Source organism: Pelecanus crispus, chromosome 5 (assembly GCF_030463565.1).
Source record: "Pelecanus crispus isolate bPelCri1 chromosome 5, bPelCri1.pri, whole genome shotgun sequence".
NCBI classification, from domain to species: domain Eukaryota; kingdom Metazoa; phylum Chordata; class Aves; order Pelecaniformes; family Pelecanidae; genus Pelecanus; species Pelecanus crispus.
Window position 1 is genome coordinate 10,671,333 of NC_134647.1, and position 14,208 is coordinate 10,685,540.

The 14,208-nt window shown below is 38.2% G+C and overlaps 1 protein-coding gene across 1 annotated transcript; it reads left to right on the forward strand.

The window, feature by feature from the left end:
* The first annotated feature begins 336 nt into the window (after positions 1-336).
* On the forward strand, positions 337-11,756 carry DDX18 (DEAD-box helicase 18). Its single transcript, XM_075710682.1, has 14 exons — positions 337-454; positions 592-768; positions 1,763-1,906; positions 2,453-2,588; positions 3,064-3,164; positions 3,280-3,479; positions 3,556-3,670; positions 5,219-5,358; positions 6,210-6,371; positions 7,361-7,513; positions 8,241-8,354; positions 9,076-9,132; positions 10,506-10,683; positions 11,372-11,756. The coding sequence occupies exons 1-14, from the start codon at positions 337-339 to the stop codon at positions 11,512-11,514; spliced, it is 1,938 nt and encodes a 645-aa protein (XP_075566797.1). The 3' UTR covers positions 11,515-11,756.
* The last annotated feature ends 2,452 nt before the right edge of the window (positions 11,757-14,208 follow it).

Below are 14,208 nucleotides of genomic sequence, written 5' to 3' on the forward strand. Positions count from 1 at the left end.
GGGCGCTTGCCGCCGCGGCTCGCTGAGCTGCCGGGGGCGGGCGGGGCAGGACGCGGCCCGGGGCAGGACGCGGCCCGGGGCAGGACGCGGCCCGGGGCAGGACGCGGCCCGCGGCCTCCCAGCCGCCTCCGGCGACGCTGCCGTGAGGGGCGGGGGCTCGGGCCCGGGCCCGGCCGGCTGCGCGGCGCTGAGTCCGCCGGGCCGCTGGGGGCCGCTGCGGGCCGCCCGTCAGGCCCGGCGGGGAGCGGCAGCGGGGAGCGGGGCTTCCGGCGGGGCCCGGACGCGCCGCGCCGCCGGCCCCACGTGTGGCGGGGTGAGGGGAGGGAGGCGGCGGCGATGTCGGTGTCGGTGGCCGCGGGCAACCTGCCCATGCGGCTGCTGCGCAGGAAGATCCACAAGCGCAACCTGAAGCTGCGGCAGCGCAACCTGAAGCTGCGGGAGGCCGAGGGGGCAGGTACGGCGGGGCCGGGCCGGGGCCGGGCGGCGGCCCTGCGGAGCCTCTCCTCGGCTGAGCGCCTGCGGAGCCCTCGCTGACTTTGTTTTTATTTATTTTCCTCCTTTTTCTCCGAAACGCGTCTCCGCGCCCTGCAGTGCCTCGGCCGGAGCAGGCGGCATCGCAGGCCCCCCCGGAGGAGGAGGAGGCGGCGGCGGCGGCTCCTGAGGTAGAAGCGGCGGCCGGAGCGGCCTCGGAGGCTGCCGACCCCCGCGGCGGGGAGGAGAAGAAGAAGAAGAAGAAAAAGAGGAAAGCGGCGGCTCCTGCGGAAGATGGTACGTTATCTTAACACACCCCAGGGCGGAGTTGTTCTCGGGGACCCCAAAAAGCGCCTGCTCTCGCTTTGCGCCCTGTCGGAGAGGAGTTGTCGGCTGGACTGTGAGAGGCACCGTGTGTTGGTCTGGCGTACGCTGCAAAGCCCTGGTCTTCAGTATTACCTGTTTTCTTACTCCGGCTGTAACATTTGAACTCTTAATGTGTACTAAACCGGTAGCAACCGCTTTAATTGCTGCATAGGATTCTGCTTTGCAGCATGAAGTTTGGATGTTTTGCTTGTTTGTTATCCAAATATATATATTGTCTTTTGAAGTAGAGCTTTCTGTGCTCGAATGTCCAGCCAGTACGTCCTTTTAGCAACGCATCCAGCTTTTGGCAGCATCTGTATATTATGAAACTATAAAGTGTACTGGGAAGCTACCCCCAAAAATTGCATCCTGCAAATATTGCTAGATTTTTATATGTTTTTATACATATGTATGCACGCATACATATATTTTTATAGATATTTGAAACTTCTGTCTCTTAAGTGTTTGATCTTTGTGACACTTCTCATGGTCATGCAAATAAAGAGGTGTTTTCATGCAGTTCTCTGAGGATTCAGGTACTTAAGATGGAACAGACGTTACATTTCACATGACCTGAGCACAAACCGTGTTGGAAGCTTTATGTCTGCGTTGCAGATAGGAAAGAATTTTGTACCTTGTCCCATGTTTCCACAGAAGATTTCATATAGTATACGTTAAGCTTCACTGTTTTACTGTGCGAAGTGGATTGTGTGCAAGGAACTTCTGAATTTTTTTGCTCTCTGCTTCAGAAATTTCTATAGAAATGTTGCCTCCCCTTCCTCTGCCCCCCTCCCGCCCCATGAAGAAAGCACGACATTTGTAAGTGGTTTACCGAGTAAAGAAATTCACTCTGTGGAACAGCTTTAATGATGAACATGTTCTTCATATTTCTAACTGACTTGTTTTCTGTAAAATAACGCTCTAGATACAGAACCTAAAAAGGCGAAAACTGCAGAAGATGAATCTGTGGAGGTAGAAGATGAAGATAAGCAGGATTCTGGAGAGAAAAAAGTTGAAGAGGAGGACGGGGAGGAGGATGAAGTGCCCAGTTTACCACTAGGTGTAACAGGTATCTTGTGCCCTCTGTTTCATACGCGTGCAAAAAGCCAAGGTCTAACGCTTTCTTCCAGAGCAAGTTGCAGTTTCCAAATTAGCATTGTAAGTCAGGTGCTTGAGTATAGGTGACACAATACTGGCAGCTGTACAGCTATTACTCAGTTACTGTTCTTTGAAATTTGTGTTACTTACACACTTCTGTTAGTCTTAAAATTACTAGTGAAAATCTGTTTTAAAACATATTTATGCACATCTGTTTAACCATAGAAGAAAAAGTCAATGAAGAGTAAGATGGAGGTACAGGACTAGTAAATTTGGCAGGAGAAGCAGTGCATTCATGCTCATTTTTAAGAGCGCTGTGTAGTATTCTTAGGAACACATTAATACAGAGTATTTTGTCAATGTCTTCAGATTTTATGGTAGAAAGCAATAAGAAAAAGTCCTTTGCTCTGATTTTTTTCATCTAGGTCACTTTTAACTGGGTAATCGCAGAGGACAGATGGAATTGAAGAAATAAGTTTGAGTTTGTTTTTTTTTTTTTCCCCCCTCCTCACTTCAGGTGCTTTTGAAGACAATTCTTTTACTTCTCTGGCTGGTATTGTCAGCGAGAATACATTAAAAGGCATAAATGACATGGGTTTTACACACATGACCGAAATTCAGCATAAAAGTATTAAACCGCTTCTTGAAGGCAGGTAAGAAATACATCTTTTTAATCACTATATTGACCCCAAGTGTTGTGTAAATTTTGCTAGCAAGCTAAACACAGGAAATGTGAGTTTCTGCAGTTAAACTGTTTTTTTTCTTTTAATACGTTCTCACATGTTTTATGTATTTTTTTATAGACATTAATGAATGCTAACAAAGTATATCTGTGTTGCATGTGAACAGATACTTAGGGTAAGCTCATGGAAACTGCTTTGCGTTTGGCTTTGAAAGCAGGGAAGTCTGTTTTCCCTAGCCTTGCTGTCAGTGCGTCTCAAAGACGCTGTCTTACACTGTCACTAGAGACGTAGAGACCAATTCTGCCACTGAGCTCTTTATACCAACCCTGTTGGTTTCCTTTACACCATGTTATGTTTTTACATTGTCAACATTGTTCAAAATAGGATTGTTCTTTTCTCTGTACGATCAACTAAATACTTCTTTTTTTAACTTTGCTGCATACAGGGATATTTTAGCAGCTGCAAAAACAGGCAGTGGCAAAACACTTGCGTTTCTTATTCCTGCAGTAGAGCTCATCTACAAGCTAAAATTCATGCCTAGAAATGGTAAGGCTCTCATTTCACAGTTGGATTTTACTGTGGCGCAGCCATTTAGGGATATGGCTAGAAGGGGGATTGGATAAGTTGTAGCTTATTCTTGTCCAATTGATGTATTTTTTAGGAACGGGTGTTATTATTCTTTCCCCTACTCGAGAGCTTGCTATGCAAACCTATGGAGTTCTTAAAGAACTGATGAACCATCATGTTCACACCTATGGTCTGGTAATGGGGGGCAGTAACAGATCAGCAGAAGCACAGAAACTTGGAAACGGAATCAACATCATTGTAGCAACACCAGGTAGACTGCTGGATCATATGCAGGTAGGTAAAATATTGATGTCTAATCTGTGTTATTAAAACGTGTCCCTGTCTGACTCTGAGTTTGTTAATCTCCTAGAACACTCCAGGTTTCATGTATAAGAACTTGCAGTGTTTGGTAATTGATGAGGCAGATCGTATCTTGGAGGTTGGATTTGAAGAAGAAATGAAACAGATCATAAAACTTCTACCAAGTAAGAAAAACTCTGTCTTTCCTGGCAGTCACTTGACTAACATTATGTCTTCTTTATGACTCAATTATGATAAAAGAAGTCATTAATTTTTATAGTTCTGTAAATGCACTTCAGAGTGACTGTCTTACTCTGTCCTTTTTTTTCTGATAGCTAGTGTATATATTACTTTATTTAACATCATTTATCTGAAGGACAGAGTTTTCATATGCACTTTAGGGACATAATTCTGTTCAGATCCTTTTAGTTTAACATCCATGTTCTCTCATGCATCTTCTTCTGCCTGTTTATTTCCTACAATTCATTATTTCCTAATGAAGCTTAAATATGAGGAAAAAGGTCTTCTGACTTGCAGTTTGAATTTTCTTCGTACCTCCAAGAACAGTATCTTAAGGAAGTTTAAGTATTTACCTTAAAGTTTTCTTTTCCTAATTTTTCATTTAGTTATTCCTTGTAATTGATATATTAAACATGTTCTCAGAGTCAACAAGGCTCTCCTTTAACTTTCAAAATGCAGAAAAAAACCCCGATGGAAGTAGTATATGAAAAAATCAGTGATAAATATTTTGATCTTCCACATCTTAAAATTTGCATCTGCATATTTAAAATGCAGATATATAAATCTAATAAATAACATCCTGTGAAGAATGTTAATGAACGGTGCTAAAAATGGAAAGGGAAGGAAGGGTGGGAAAATGACATATTCTTCGTGAAGTGGAAAATTATAGATAAAAGAAATTTTTACTTTGCATGAGTTTAATTTGGTTTTGTCCCGTTAGGAAGGAAATTGTATTTTAAAACAGATGCTTCAAAATAGGAAGGAAAAAAAAAATTAAAAAATGGTGGCACCGATTGTTCGACAGGAACAATTGCTACTGTTCTTGCAGTTCTGAAATGGAACAGGCTAAGTCTGCGTTTTCCATGTAGCAAGAAAACGTTACGGGATCAGGATGTATATTTGAGCCGAGAAATGATAGGCGGGCAGGAGATTTCCTACACCTGCTCTAAGACCATTGAAGTCACTGACACTCAGTACAGACGTACTGCCACGTGACTAAATAGCATGCACAAATGTGTAGGTTCTAGACTGATTTTGCAAGGCAAACAGTAACAACGCACTTTAGTTTTGGTAAGATTTTTCTTGCACAATCTCTAGCTTTTTTTTTTTTTAAACCAACATTTTAATATTCATGGGAATGAAATCAATTTATAGTTAGAATTACAAGGTCGGTCTCTATTTAAATCATTGTTTTCTGTCTAAATTGGAGTGCAAATGATTATTAACATTTTCTCAGAGAGAAAGAATATTGTGCTTTGATAGCTGTTAGGATTTTGGGGGTGGAGGCAGCCTAAGTAAACATCCTGTACAATCCATAATACAACTACACCTGTCTTTGTCAGTAGCAGTATGTTCGAATTGGAATTTAATTGAAAAAAGTAGAAGACTTACTCAGGGAAGTTTGCAGCTAGAGATTTTATGGACTTGCTATTTGAATTCTCCTTTAAAAAATGGGGCTGTCTTCCAAAATAAATTTTTTTTTTTTTTTTCAGAGCGCAGACAGACGATGCTTTTTTCTGCTACACAAACCAGAAAGGTTGAAGATCTGGCAAAGATCTCTCTGAAGAAAGAGCCACTATATGTTGGGGTTGATGATAACAAGGAGACGGCAACAGTAGATGGTCTTGAACAGGTAAAACAAAAATGTTATTAAAAGGGGTATGATCTGTGAACATACCAAGTCCTGTGTGTTTTTAATTGGGTTGTACAAACACTGTCTTAAAGGGTGTTTACTATCCTCATGGACAAAAGCTATCTGTTGCCTAACGGGCTTTATTCCGTCTGCTAACTATAGCAAGTTATATGCATCTAGTCAATGTTTGCAGGACAGATGCTATAAAACCTCATGAAATAGTAACAGAGTTACTTACACTTGTCTATTCCTATCTCTATTACATACCTAAGCTCCAGTTGTCCTTCTAACTGTATTTTCCACATTACTGACTAGAGATATATATACTTCAGATGTATTTCATTGTTGCTGCTTCAGATAATAGCTAAATGGAGTTGCAGAGCTGTTTCTGTGTTTGTGCAGTTGACATGATGAGTGTTGTTATAAAATTACCAGTAGCTATACATTAACTTAAAGGAGTAAGCCAGTAGCAAGAATTCTGTAAAATTCTTGAAATCATAAAAAATGTTAAGAACCCTATGCAGTTTTTTCCATGCCCAATGTCAGTAATTCAGAGTTCTTGAAATTAACTTTTATTGTATAAACTAATTACTTTTCACTGAACTTATTAGTTTGGAGAATTCATTAAAAATTACTTCTTTGTATTTCAAGTTAGGATAGTAAGTGTCTTGCCAAGTTTATCATCTTTAGGAGTTTCATAAATCAAATGGTTTGGGCCAATATAGCTGGAAGAGTTAACTATTCGCATATTTGTTTCACAACGTAACACTTCCATGATTTAATTGTATTGCTGAAACAAAAGTTTGTTCCATACTACTTCATTTAACAATACTTAACATTTTTTTTTTCAGGGGTATGTAGTGTGTCCATCTGAAAAAAGATTCCTTTTGCTCTTCACATTCCTCAAGAAGAACCGGAAGAAGAAACTAATGGTATTTTTTTCTTCATGTATGTCAGTGAAGTACCACTATGAATTACTCAACTATATTGATCTGCCTGTTTTGGCCATTCATGTAAGTATTTTATTCATTGATTAATTAATCTGATAGTACCTGTAAGTTGTTACTGACCTTACATTTGCCTTGTGTATTTCAGTCCGGTTTCTAATAAACAGATAACGCTGCTTGCAAAGCTGATGATGATCTTGATTAGTCTGTAGAGGAAGGAGATAAAGCAAATACTATGTAATAACAACACTTCAACATTGTTAACCTTGCTATTTTCCAAACTAGGGTTGAACACCGGTATTAATTTATGCTCTGTGTGGAGAGAGCTTTCTGTTTTCTTCCAAGAGGTTGCCTTTCATAAGCACTGAAAATTTGTGGAGAAAAGCTATTGTTGGAGGAATCCAGACACTGATCCCTGGAGTGTTGGGTGCTTTTTCTAAGGCCAGGGTGATGTTTGGTTTTACTATGCCAATTCTCACCATTTGGATGAGTATTTGAAATTTTTATCAAAACCACAAAAGCATAGTTCAGGAGAAAGAATTGACTGAAAGTTTATGAAATAGTTATAACTGACCACAAATGTCCTTTTTTATTTTGTTTTTTGGGGGATTTTTTTTTGGCTATACTTTGATAGAAGTTACAAGTTGTTTGTTTGTTTGTTTGTTTTTTTAAAAAGAACTGTAATGTATCTAACATATTGCTAGACTTGTAAACATCCCTTTTCTGAACTTCAGGCATTTATGCAGCCCTCCTGAAAGGAATGCTTATGCAACCAAATTTTTAATGCTTTGGAATTTACAGCGTAACCTCTGAGAGATACCATTTCATGTAGCCCTGTGCTGTTTACTGTGGTAGCATTGTTTCTTCTGTGAAATAGTCCTGTTTGGTCTGTGCAAGTCCATAATATGGAAGGATCCCCCAAATTATTTTATATTTTGGCAGTGATATAGTATGTGAAATGGAAAATTAGATTTAAGCTTACAAGTTGGCAGATATTTTTTTTTTTTTTTTTTTTTAGTTGATATTTCATCTTTGATTTGTTTGTTTCCTTTTAGGGCAAGCAGAAACAAACCAAACGTACTACAACATTTTTCCAGTTCTGTAATGCAGAATCTGGAATACTGTTGTGTACTGATGTGGCTGCCAGAGGATTGGATATTCCTGAAGTTGACTGGATTGTCCAGTATGACCCTCCAGATGATCCAAAAGTAAGTTAAGGAAATAGAGAAATTTCACAGCAACAAATCAAATCCTAGCTACAAATGTAGTTGCAGAGAAGAGCCGAAACCCGAAACTGCTGCTTGACAGAGGTCAGGATTCAGCCATGTTCATATCTAGCCGCTGATTTCTTCCACTTCCTGTCACCAGCTCCCAGGATATGCTGCACCTAGCTGAGAGCTTTGTTACCTTTTGAAGAGTTGCTTTTTAAAACATTCTTTGTGCTGTTAAATTAATTTAAAATCTAATCAGCTAAACAACAAAACACTTCTCAGGAGGAGTATAAGTTTATATATGCATCCCTGAGTGTCCTAACAGCTTTTCCAGTGGAAATTTGGTTTTAATTAAAAGTCAGTATTCTTACTTGAATAAATGTCTAGTGTAAACAAGTGAACCACGAAAAAAACTCAGAAGTTTTGACAAATATACAGAGCAGATATACCAAAAGCAAAGTTTAATTTTCAGTTGCAGCAGACTAAGATTTTTTTCTTTGGGAAAATGTAAAATACTTTTAGTCGGGGTTCTGTCTCAGCCTAATTATGCTTTGCATCTTCAGCACTTTTTTTCCCTCATCCATGTGTCAGTGCTAAGAAAAAGTCTTAAAAAATAATGGATGGTGCATTACACTACGTTAATGTTAAATTTGGGGGTTGTGAAGCTGTTTATTACATGTTTGAAAGACTGATTAGACTTGCTGTTTTTTACTCTTTCCAAAAGGAATATATTCATCGTGTTGGTAGAACTGCCAGAGGTATAAATGGTAGAGGACATGCTCTGCTCATTTTACGACCAGAAGAACTGGGCTTTCTTCGTTACCTAAAGCAAGCCAGGGTAAGCATGTTTGGTTTTGGTTTTTTTTTTTTTTTAACTGTGCAACAGGTTTTTAAAAGCAAAAACTGCGATGATTAACGTTTTAATTCCTTAAGCAAAAAACATTCTGTTGCTTAGAAAACATTTAACTGAACATCTGACTTTAAAGTCAGCAGCACAAAGGTAAATATTGAGTGTATTTATAGTTGCTTTGCAACTGTGCAGCTTGTGTTATTAAAAAATAAATCCATTTCCTGTGACCTCCTGTGAAGGATACTGGGAGCTTGACCATCCAGAGGAAAGTAAAACACAGATGTTGCTTGTGCAGTTTTTATTTTTTCTATTCAAAGAATCAATTGCATTTTCTTCAATTCCAAAAGAAGCGTAGCCTTCTTCTAAATGTAATCATTTTAATATGATAGAAAAGCATATTGTTTCTTGGTTGCTTTTCTTATGGGCTTGCTTACACTACAGAGTTTTGCCACTTGTAACTGAAGCAGTATAGCTTCTAAAGCAAAAGCTAAAGTGGTAAAAGTGTCATACTGAGCGTCTCTATTACTCTAGCTTAAAGGAAGTGATAATACTGGCATATTGATGTAAAGGCACTTTATAGACACAGCTGTGGTACTAAAAAATAACCTGTTATGTAGCAGGTCTTTTTTCTATTTGTCTTAGGTCTTAAACACATTCACTATTTAGACAGTATAAGTAATTTTGATATTTTCTTTCTTTTTTTTTTAAGGTACCACTAAGTGAATTTGAATTTTCTTGGTCAAAAATTTCAGACATTCAGTCTCAGGTATGAAATTACTTCATACTACAGCTACTCTGAATATCTGTATATTACATGGAGAATGTTAGTCTATAACAACTGCAGTTTAAAAATATGTGTGCTTGTTTGGAAAAGTTCCTGTAGATGAGTACTGTGCAGTAAATCCTTCTGCCGTATTGTCCCTTGATGACAGTACAGTGATAAAATGTTTAGAAATTAAAGATTAATTTTCATATCTAGTACTAAATTGTCATCATTATACAGTACGAATTTGCTTGTAAGAATTGTTTTTTCACATTGCATCGCAAAACCACAGTAATGTAAACCTGCTTTCAACTTTTGAACAGTGTTCTTGTCTAGCACAGCAAACAGGGTTTCAGTAGCTTTTATCGAATAGTTACGTATGTTCAGATTAATTGCAAGTAACATATATTATAACATCTTATAAGATGATTTACTCAGAGTTCAGTGTGCACAAAGAGATCCAGCACCAACACTTAGAAGCATTAGTATATACTCCAGGTGTATTTTTAACTAGCTGGTGTTAATAAGGCACAGCATCAGCTAAACCTGTTTTGTGCTCCAGTGCTACAAAAATAGCCATGGAGCACAAAGTTGAGCAGAATAGCGTAGATAGTTCTGGAGATGCAATTTGCTCTTGCTGTTTAGTTCTGTGAATCATTCTTTTGGTAAAGAGCTCTGTAAAGCTTCTTTGCAGTAACTTAAATTTGAAATAGCAAGTACAAGAAGCAGTGAAGACAGTCCTTATAGAAGGAGGTTCCTAGTTAAGAATAATTAGGAAGTAATGATGTCTAATGTAACTTATTTTTAGTATGCTGAATTAATGTATGTTAAATATCAAATGAGACACTTGGATCTGAAGAGTATGGGGAACTTAGCCCACAACAAATACAATGTCTCAATCTACACTAGTGCAACTGCATTTTTGTCTTAGAATTAATACTGCTTATTTTACAATGCATTTGCAACATAATAGATAAGACTACAGATATAATTACATGGAATGGTACAGTTTAGATGTCTGACTTAACGGACAACGACAGTATACTTTTAATTCTCAGTACACATAGTTTCATGGTGTGGCTGCATTTGTATACTCCTTCTTGATTACCTTGTTTGGGACAACCCTATTTAATATTTTGGTAAATTTTCATATTGCTAAGACTTTGTACTGTAATTCAGCTTCAGGCTTTTTTGTCCCTCTGTTTATGAAAGCACTCTGATATATGTATGTGCACTCTACCATCACAGGGCAATTTTGCTGAAGTGAATAGTGACTGTAACTGCAACTCACATGCTAAATAATTTACTTGAATATAATTTATACACTTGCTACAGCTATAATTGTCTTTTGGTTTTGTTTTTTTTCCCCTCACCAGCTGGAGAAACTGATTGAGAAGAACTACTTCCTTCACAAGTCAGCCCAGGAAGCATACAAAGCTTACATTAGAGCTTATGACTCCCATTCTCTGAAGCAGATCTATAATGTCAATAACTTGGATCTTTCCAAAGTCAGCCTTTCATTTGGTTTTAAAGTTCCTCCGTTTGTTGACCTCAGTATCCTTTTACTACAGTGTTTCAAAGCTGAATTTCTGCTTTATAAATGTTACATGCAACTTAGTGAAGTCCCTGTGCCACTGCAAATTCTGGGGGGGGGGGGGGGGGGGGGGGTGTTTGGGGTTTTTTTTTTTCCTTTGTGTTTGGTTGAGGGTTTTTTTGCTATTAATCACATAAATGCATCATGCTCCAACAGTGGTTTATCAAAATAAGAAACTGCAATTTTTGCAGTTTTAATATTTGTTTACAGACATCTGTTTTAGTGCACATACATGCTTCAGTTTCTGCAGGGTAGCAGATACTGGAATATTGCATACATGTTCTAGAGCATTGTTTCCCCCATGCAGAATTATTTGCACTGAAAGGTACATGCTTAAGTTAAATAATCATGGAATACTGAAATAGAGGAGCGAGAGCATGAAATAGACTGTATCTGGATTACTGTCAAACCTGCCAGTGGATGGAATTTGAAGCAGTGGTACTTTGGCCAGCTTAGTTGGACAACTGGAGGAACAAAAGCATTATTTAGAACCTCAGGCACAAGGTCCTAGTTTTGTCTGTAGTTATGCAACTCAACTTTTTGTATAATGCTGTTTTTTTTTTTTCCCACATTAATAACTCTTACAATACCTAAAAAGCAACATTTCAAATGATTCCTTTTTAAGTTCTTTAACCAATAAAATTCCAGATGTGAACAGCAACCATGGCAGAAGACTACAGAAAAGAGGTGGAGGTGGGGGATTTGGTTACCAGAAATCAAAGAACGTCCACAAAGCTAAAATCTTCAAACACATCAGCAAGAAATCGGACAGTCGGCAGTTTTCTCGTTAATCATATGTTCATTCAAATGGCTTATGGCATTGAAATAGATTACTTTGATCAAAACCATCTGACAGTTACTTCCAATTTAAACTGCTCTATTCACATTTTTAGGGGTCTTTATGGTTTTGTTTCTGGGAACATCTTTTATCTTTCAGTTCAGGAAGACTTTGGAAGGGAGACTAAAAATAGAAAAGGAGAATATAGCCAGCTAATTTTGGCATGCTTGTTGTAAGGAAGAAGTTGAATATAATTATCTTAAGTCAATACTACAGAGTTTTTAATTAAAGAAAGAAAAAATACTTTTAGATTTTACAGAAGAATTTTGTTTACATTTACGCTTTTTTGTATGCACATGTCTGAAAATTGTTGGAGTAAATGCAAGAACAGATTACAGTGTGAGATTAAAAACAAAAAGAATTTTGTTCACATGAATCATTGCAACGGTGTTTAGTGCTACAGAACTCTGCTTAGTCCATCAAATATGCTGAAGAATATAGGAAGATTCCTTTAGAACAGAACATACTTATGAATAATTAAGGCTGTATGGGCTTGTGATTAATTTCAGTCATAGCATCTGTATAATAGGTACAGTGTCCAAGATTTAAAGAAAAAAAAAAAATCTCTTACACCACATCTGGGACGTGCTTAATCCTGTTTCTTTTAATGTTGTGATAAAATGGTAACATTCTAGTGAAATGTTTCATTTTCCTTCATGTTCTCTTTAAATCTGAGTTTGTCCATCTGGTAATGTCTTGTGTACTCTGTTACGAATACACAAAGAAATTAAGAAAAGTAGATTACATAAATTGAAGCACTTGGCCCATATAATGTGTTTTAAAATGCCCCATAACCTTGATGCAGTGAGAATTTTTGCTGTTGTATCTTGTAAATTACAAAAGTGAATTGCTTTTAGTCCAATCAGTGATGGATAGAGTCAAAGGTACTACCACAGGATTGAGGGGGTGGAGAGACTTGGAAAAAGTGATATGGGGTATAAATATACCAGAAGGACTTTTTCAGGGAGAAGTGGAAAAGACTGAAATGGAAGAGGGTGGAATACACATCACAAACAGAACAAACATGGAGACTAAGTAAAAAACAGAATGCACAAGTTAGGCAAAAGTAGAGTAACTGTGTTACATGTATTATTTTCATATAACTACCATTGTAGAAGTAGATAACTATTCTTATGGGGCTACAATGATGGTGGGCAATAGTAGTTCAAAAATGTACATCCGTCAATGCAGGGAAAGACTAAAATGTCACAGAATCCAGAAATCTGGGCCCCGTATGATTACAGTAAAATAGCTTTTAATTTACATCTAAAATGTAACCTGGGAACAGTTATTAATACAAAAGCATACGTAGGTATTCCAAAATAAAATGGACTGTTATTCCTTAGGTCTTTTGAAGTAGAATGTCAGATTTAAAACTATGATATGTGCATCGAAGTATTGCAGAAAAACATTGGTGAACTTTCTTATCACCCATAGAGAAACCAGATCATTTTTCTGGGAACATAGTATGACTGTTCTGTTGCTAATGCCTCCACCATTCAGAACTGAGTGTGTTGCCTTTTTTTGTGAAACAGTTGACTTTTAGCCCTAATGGACTTTTCAAGACTCTTAATTAACATTGGTCAGATATTAAGAACTTCTGATATGTCAAAATATTTAAGTAAATTAATTTTGTTATTAGGATTTGAATGTCTCATGCTTCCAGGGTTGCAATGCAAAAGCAAAATCTGCTCTGAAGGGTAAGCAATAGTAAGTATAAGATGCCTGGCTCATTGAGTTCTGATATTTGATTCTGGGTTTGCTTATGTATTTATAAATAATAGATGTCAAAATTGTTCTTATATCTGTTTATTAGTAGCACATTTTAAGAATTATCTCCAAGATCTACAGCATCATACCGTTGAAGGTTCTATCTACACCTGCAAGCTGTGCAGTAACTATAGGGATTAACTTACATGATCGTGAAATTGACCGAGGGACTCATTAGATGAACTGCAAAATTAATTACTTGGGAAGAGATGTAAGCAAAGCTGCAGTAAAGCACTGCAAAGATCAGAGTGCGGTTATGTGGGCACAAGCGGTGTGAATGAAGTAGTGTGGAGTGTTCGTTTGGAACAGGAAAAAAGCTGAGATGATGGGCGCAGTCGGTGCCCACCTGTCCGGCCATGTGCTGCATGGCCAGAACTGGTTGGGCTTAAAAGCGCATCAGAATTCTTGCCACGTCCCTACGTAGGCAAAAATCTGCTTCACAGAGAACTTTTTCCAGTCACTCGTCATTCTGGGAACAGAAGGCTGACTGCTTTCCCAGCAGCGAGACAACCTCCAGCTCCACCTAATTTTTTCTTTGGAAGAGTTGAGGCGCTGTCAGTTTCTAAAGTCTGACATGAGGACAACTAAAAAAATAGGGGTTTGGCATGAGTCTGCACAACTCCTCCCTGGTATTTTTGGTCTGCATTTTCTTATATACCCTACTACGAAGAAATCTCTGAAATAGCATCATCTAGGAGATGAAGAGACCGGATGGTATTGCTCTAGAGTAGTACTAGCTTACCCTAAAAAAAAAAACAAACCCAAACTTAACACTGTTAACTAAACATTGTAGATGTATAAAGGCTGCGCAGTCTGAAGTAACTACATAGTCTGCTCTTTCACACTAATTTCCTGATCAAGCAGAAGAGAAATTCCC